Source organism: Oncorhynchus masou, chromosome 23 (genome assembly GCF_036934945.1).
Source record: "Oncorhynchus masou masou isolate Uvic2021 chromosome 23, UVic_Omas_1.1, whole genome shotgun sequence".
Taxonomy (NCBI): domain Eukaryota; kingdom Metazoa; phylum Chordata; class Actinopteri; order Salmoniformes; family Salmonidae; genus Oncorhynchus; species Oncorhynchus masou.
Genome location: NC_088234.1, coordinates 12,065,099 through 12,072,190, shown reverse-complemented (window position 1 = coordinate 12,072,190; position 7,092 = coordinate 12,065,099). Strand labels below are relative to the sequence as shown.

The window sequence follows — 7,092 nt, the reverse complement described above, 5'->3', positions numbered from 1 at the left end:
TCGGCCCAGGAGCAGTGTGTATTGGGGGTACAGAGAGGTCTCGGCCCAGGAGCAGTGTGTATTGGGGGTACAGAGAGGTCTCGGCCCAGGAGCAGTGTGTATTGGGGGTACAGAGAGGTCTCGGCCCAGGAGCAGTGTGTATTGGGGGTACAGAGAGGTCTCGGCCCAGGAGCAGTGTGTATTGGGGGTACAGAGAGGTCCCGGCCCAGGAGCAGTGTGTATTGGGGGTACAGAGAGGTCTCGGCCCAGGAGCAGTGTGTATTGGGGGTACAGAGAGGTCCCGGCCCAGGAGCAGTGTGTATTGGGGGTACAGAGAGGTCCCGGCCCAGGAGCAGTGTGTATTGGGGGTACAGAGAGGTCCCGGCCCAGGAGCAGTGTGTATTGGGGGTACAGAGAGGTCTCGGCCCAGGAGCAGTGTGTATTGGGGGTACAGAGAGGTCTCGGCCCAGGAGCAGTGTGTATTGGGGGTACAGAGAGGTCCCGGCCCAGGAGCAGTGTGTATTGGGGGTACAGAGAGGTCTCGGCCCAGGAGCAGTGTGTATTGGGGGTACAGAGAAGTCCCGGCCCAGGAGCAGTGTGTATTGGGGGTACAGAGAGGTCTCGGCCCAGGAGCAGTGTGTATTGGGGGTACAGAGAGGTCTCGGCCCAGGAGCAGTGTGTATTGTGGGTACAGAGAGGTCTCGGCCCAGGAGCAGTGTGTATTGGGGGTACAGAGAGGTCTCGGCCCAGGAGCAGTGTGTATTGGGGGTACAGAGAGGTCCCGGCCCAGGAGCAGTGTGTATTGGGGGTACAGAGAGGTCTCGGCCCAGGAGCAGTGTGTATTGGGGGTACAGAGAGGTCTCGGCCCAGGAGCAGTGTGTATTGGGGGTACAGAGAGGTCTCGGCCCAGGAGCAGTGTGTATTGGGGGTACAGAGAGGTCTCGGCCCAGGAGCAGTGTGTATTGGGGGTACAGAGGTGTCCCGGCCCAGGAGCAGTGTGTATTGGGGGTACAGAGAGGTCTCGGCCCAGGAGCAGTGAAGCTTGGTCTGGTAAATAAAAGGTGTCCAGTAAATTAACTCCTGGTGTTCGATGGGGAGGGAAACAACAACTTAAACTGCGTAGCCTTTTTTCCTTCCCCCCTCAGTCTTTTCTCTGTTCTGTTACATTGTACATTTTCTAAGTACTTTCGAACATGTACAGCTTTTTTTTACTGGTTAAAATGAGATGTTCTCTTCTCTCATGTTGCTGTGTTCTCTACTGACTCCTATCAGTGTTCTACAGTCACGTCTTTTCGTTCTCTACTGACTCCTATCAGTGTTCTACAGTCACGTCTTTTCGTTCTCTACTGACTCCTATCAGTGTTCTACAGTCACGTCTTTTCGTTCTCTACTGACTCCTATCAGTGTTCTACAGTCACGTCTTTTCCAGAACGAAACGACAATCAAAAGAAAATGCGACAGAAATTCCCCAAACGTTTCACATTCGGGACCTGAATGATGACCGGCGTCTTCTCGCTTCACACAGCTGGGAATCAACGACCCTCTTTCGTCTTTTGAGATCTGGTTTTAACCCCTTGAAGATATTTCCCCCATTTGTATTCAAAAAAAAGAATGACGAAGCAACAATTGTACATTTTAATACTTGTAGGATACAACTGTCAAAACAAAATAGACAAACGTCAAGGTTTAGCTACACCTTGAGGGACTCTCGCTTGTTAAAGTATAGAATAGTATTGCCAAGGTGAAGGATCTAAATATCCATTTAGCAAGTACCTCATGGAACAAGTATTGTGTTTAATTTCAACACAACTTAGTGATAAGAACACATACATGCATACAAACATTTTAAAAAGTGACAAAATACTACATTTACATGGTAAGGAAGAGGTTATCATAAAGTAGAAGTTGCTATAACAGGTGTGTCTCTTGTAGCCTATACACGGAGTTCTCTCTCAATCTTCAGGTACAGTTGAAGTCTGAAGTTTACATACACTTAGGTTGGAGTCATTAAAACTCATTTTTAAAACACTCCACAAATATTTTAACAAACTATAGTTTTGGCAAGTCGGTTAGGACATCTACTTTGTACATGACAAGTAATTTTTCCAACATTTGATACAGACAGATTATTTCACCTATAATTCACTGTATCACAATTCCAGTGGGTCAGAAGTTTACATACACTAAGTTGACTGTGCCTTTAAACAGCTTGGAAAATTCCAGCAAATGATGTCATGGCTTTATAAGCTTCTGATAGGCTAATTGACATAATTTGAGTCAATTGGAGGTGTACCTGTGGATGTATTTCAAGATCTACCTTCAAACTCGGTGCCTCTTTGCTTGACATCATGGGAAAATCAAAAGAAATCAGCCAAGACCACAGAGAAAAATATGTAGACCTCCACAAGTCTGGTTCATCCTTGGGAACAATTTCCAAACACCTTAAGGTACCACGTGTACTATTGTCTGTACAGATTAACAAGTATAAACACCATGGGACCACACAGCCGTCATACCGCTCAGGAAGGAGGAAGAAAATGTGTTCTGTCTCCGAGTACAAAAGCATCTATATCCACAGTAAAACGAGTCCTATATCGACATAACCTGAAAGGCCGCTCAGCAAGGAAGAAGCCACTGCTCCAAAACCGCCATAAAAAAGCCAGACTACGGTTTGCAACTGAACATGGGACAAAGATCGTACTTTTTGGAGAAATGTCCTCTGTTCTGATGAAACAAAAATAGAACTGTTTGATCATAATGACCATCGTTATGTTTGGTGGAAAAAGGGGAGGCTTGCAAGCTGAAGAACACCATCCCAACCGTGAAGCGTTGGGGTGGCAGCATCATGTTGTGGGGGTGCTTTGCTGCAGGAGGGACTGGTGCACTTCACAAAATAGTTGGCTTCATGAGGAGGAAAATTATATGGATATATTGAAGCAACATCTCAAGACATCAGTCAGGAAGTTAAAGCTTGGTCGAAAATAGGTCTTCCAAATGGACAATGACCCCAAGCACACTTCCAAAGTTGTGGCAAAATGGCTGAAGGACAACAAAGTCAAGGTATTGGAGTGGCCATCACAAAGCCCTGACCTCAATCCCATAGAAAATTTGTGGGCAGAACTGAAAAAGCTTGTGCGAGCAAGGAGGCCTACAAACCTGACTCAGTTACACCAGCTCTGTCAGGGGGAATGGGCCACAATTCACGCAATTTATTGTGGGAAGCTTGTGGAAGGCTACCCGAAACGTTTGACCCAAGTTAATCAATTTAAAGGCAATGCTACCAAATACTAATTGAGTGTATGTAAACTTCTCACCCACTGGGAATGTGATTAAAGAAATAAAAGCTGAAATAAATTATTCTCTCTACTATTATTCTGACATTTCACATTCTTAAAATAAAGTGGTGATTCTAACTGACCTAAGACACGGACTTTTTACTAGAATTTAATGTCAGGAATTGTGAAATACTGAGTTTAAATGTATTTGGCTAAGGTGTATGTAAACTTCTGACTTCAACTGTAGGTCTGTACACAACATTCTCTCTCCATCTTCAGGTAGGTCTGTACACAGCATTCTCTCTCCATCTTCAGGTAGGTCTGTACACAGCATTCTCTCTCAATCTTCAGGTAGGTCTGTACACAGCATTCTCTCTCCATCTTCAGGTAGGTCTGTACACAGCATTCTCTCTCCATCTATAGGCAGGTCTGTACACAGCATTCTCTCTCCATCTATAGGCAGGTCTGTACACAGCATTCTCTCTCCATCTATAGGCAGGTCTGTACACAACATTCTCTCTCCATCTATAGGCAGGTCTGTACACAGCATTCTCTCTCCATCTTCAGGGAGGTCTGTACAGTACACAGCATTCCCAGAATCTTTAGGTATGTCTTTTTAAAATATTTTTTAAATGTAACCTTTATTTAACTAATGTCTTTAGTTGTAGAACATATCTACGGCCATATTGTCCCTGGTAGTTAATTCAAATCGTCGTGTGAAGTGGGGTAATAGGTCCAGTTCGCAGCAGTCAGATGATGTCTATATGAGGTGTGGTAAAGTTTGCCCTCTTGTGGAATAGAAAGAAGAGGCCCCAATTTCTTGTTTTTTTTTGCATCAGAAGCCGAAGCAAAGAAGTGATATAACCCCCCCCCCCCACATCATTGTAACCAATGTTTCAAACTTAATTAATGAGCTGAGTAAAAAGCTGTACTGTGATAAGGGATAGTGTACCATGACATAGTCTCCAGCCGCATCACTCGGAGTCCAGAGGAGATATAGGAACAATAGTAAAAAAATATATATAAAATTCCTTGGTAATGTTAGTCCCAAGCAGTGTTAGTATTTAAACAGTGTGTTTAGTATGTTTGGGTTGTGCTTGTCTGACACGTGTATATACCCTCTCTCTCATGGTCAGGTGACAGGACGCCACTGGACGCCCCCATAGAGTCCATGGTTCAGCCACCTTCCATCAGCCCGGTGGGCTGCTCCAACGATTTCTAGTCCCAATCCGCCCCTGGAATGCACTCACCCCTCCACCACACCCCCCAGTGTCGTGTCCTATCATACCATGGTCTCTGACCCCGAGCTCTTCCCTGTGAAGAAGTCCCAGAAATAACTGGAATGACTTGGAGATGGCTTCTCTCTCTCCTCCTGTGGCGCCTGCCTCACCCAGACACTGTTAGCCACCTGTTTCTCTCTCTCCTCCTGTGGCGCCTGCCTCACCCAGACACTGTTAGCCACCTGTTTCTCTCTCTCCTCCTGGGGTGTCTGCCTCACCCAGACACTGTTATCCCCCTGTCCTCCTAGGCTGGAGCATGAGGCAGCCCCCAGGGTGAAGCTCAGATCTTCCCCCAGCGGAGCCCTCTGTTCCTGGGCATGGTATCTGTCCTCTGGGTGGACTCTGGAGCTGCTAGAGGACTGGGACAGACTCAGGAGGTTGTGGTTGGAGTGGAACTGTCTCATCTGGCCGATGGACTTGGACAGGATCACGTTGGAGCCTGTGGAGGGAGAGATGTGTTGTTATTCTAGATATTTTCATTTCGAATGGTGTTACAATGTTATTTAGAATGGTGTTTATTACAATGTTTTCTGGATTGTTACTTTGTTGTTACAAAGTAATGTTGTTCCTTTGATATTTAGAATGTTGCTACTTTGTTGTTAATGTTATTTAGAATGTTACTACAGTGTTGTCTAGAATTGTTGTTGTTGCAATGTTATTTAGAATGTTGCTACTTTTTATTTAGAATGTTGTTACTTTGCTATTACAGTTATCTACAATGTTTGTTGTTACAATGTTATTTAGAATGTTTTTACTTTGTTGTTACAATGTTATGTAGAATGTTACTTTTTATTTAGAATGTTGTTACTTTTTATTTAGAATGATGTCACAATATTATTTAGAATGTTGTTACTTTGTTACAATGCTATTTAGAATGTTGTTACAATATTACTTAGAATGTTGTTACAATGCTATTTAGAATGTTGTTACTTTTTATTTAGAATGTTGTTATTTGCTATTACAGTTATCTACAATGTTTGTTTGTTTTTACAATGTTATTTTGAATGGTGTTTCTTATTACAATCTTATCAATTGGTACGGTGTGTATTTTTGTTATTATTATTATTACGTTAACCCTAACTCTAGCTTCCTGTCCACACACCGGCTCAACCATAACCCTTATCCTAATACTAACTCTGTCTTAACAAAAGGCCCATCTCAATAGGTGGTCCAGATAAATTGGGGGGGGGGCTTTCCTCTTTTGTTCTGTATTGCTCCTCTATTGTTACTCAAACAAGGAGGAGGGCAATGAAATCACAGATCCCCACCAGACCTTGTCCTTGAGGTTTGCAGTTGTTTAAAAAATACTATTTTGCTCAAAACCAATTGTTTACGCTTAACTACGTGTACTTTACTGTATTTATGGGGTTTTGTTTTTCAACAGGAAAAGTTCAAAAATAGCTGGAGTGTGTCTTTAACCCTAAGCCTAGCCGTAACCGTAGCAACAGAACAAATAAGGGTGTAGCAACAGAGGTGTCCCCTCTATGACCCGCAACTTACGTTTCTTGTTGTTGTGGTGTCGTAGCAACTCCAGGTTAAAGAACACCTCACTGGTCAGGCTGCCATCCCCGGGCCCGTCAGGGTTGAAGAGGGGAGAGGGGGGCTCCAAGGGGGACAAGTTGAAGAGTGGCGAGGGGGTCTCCAGGGGTGACAGGCTATCACTGAATGACCCCACAGAGTCTAGAGACACCCCCGTGTCCCGCCGACTCCCTGTAGAATCTACTGTCCCCACCGCCAGGTGACTGTCACCGTGGGAGGGAGGGAGGGAGGAGAGGGAGGGCAGGGGGAGGGAGAAGGAGGAGAGGAAAGAGGGAGGAGAGGGGGAGGGAGAAGGAGGAGAGGGAAGAGAGGGGGAGAGAGGAGAGGAAAGAGGGAGGACAGGGAGAGGGAGAAAGAGGGAGGAGAGGAGGAGGGAGAAGGAGAGGAAAGAGGGGGGAGAGGGAAGAAGGGGGAGGGAGCAGGAGGAGAGGAAAGAGATGGAGGAGAGGAAAGAGAGGGAGGAGAGGGGGAGGGAGAAGGAGGAGAGGGAGGAGAGGGGGAGGGAGAAGGAGGAGAGGAAAGAGAGGGAGGAGAGGGGGAGGGAGAAGGAGGAGAGGGAGGAGAGGGGGAGGGAGAAAGAGGAGAGGAAAGAGAGGGAGGAGAGGGGGAGGGAGAAGGAGGAGAGGGAGGAGAGGGGGAAGGAGGAGAGGAAAGAGAGGGAGGGAGAAGGATGAGATGAAAGAGAGAGAGGAGAGGGGGAGGGAGGAGAGGAAAGAGAGGGAGGAGAGAGTATTTTATTATTTACGTTGCAGGAAGTCTTGCAGCGCTGGTGATAAAGGCAGACATACATTCAATAAACACACAACACTGGGATTCAGAGACAACTGAAGGGCTGGTCCAGGACCAGTTTTGCCTTTTTGATCATAATAAATAAAAATAGACAGGGGAAACCTGATCCACGCTCCTACTATGGGCCCTGAAATGAAACATACCTGAGTTTCCTGCGGAGAAGATAGTCGATGATGTCAGGATCTGTCTGAATGAGACTCATCAGCACCTCCTGTTGGAGCTCTGCTGAC

At 45.8% G+C, this 7,092-nt stretch overlaps 1 protein-coding gene across 3 annotated transcripts in view; it reads right to left on the bottom strand.

The window, feature by feature from the left end:
• Positions 1–1,600: 1,600 nt before the first annotated feature.
• LOC135510312 (rho GTPase-activating protein 6-like) overlaps positions 1,601–7,092 on the bottom strand; it is a 165,539-nt gene continuing 160,047 nt past the window's right edge. For all 3 annotated transcript variants that reach the window (XM_064931145.1, XM_064931146.1, XM_064931148.1), the window contains exons 11-13: positions 7,006–7,092; positions 6,035–6,276; positions 1,601–4,973 (exon numbers count right to left, since the gene is read on the bottom strand). The exon at positions 7,006–7,092 is cut by the window's right edge and continues 2 nt beyond it. In XM_064931145.1, the coding sequence (XP_064787217.1) occupies positions 4,537–4,973; positions 6,035–6,276; positions 7,006–7,092 (766 nt within the window). In that variant the 3' untranslated portion in view covers positions 1,601–4,536. The remainder of the gene's footprint in view (positions 4,974–6,034; positions 6,277–7,005) is intronic.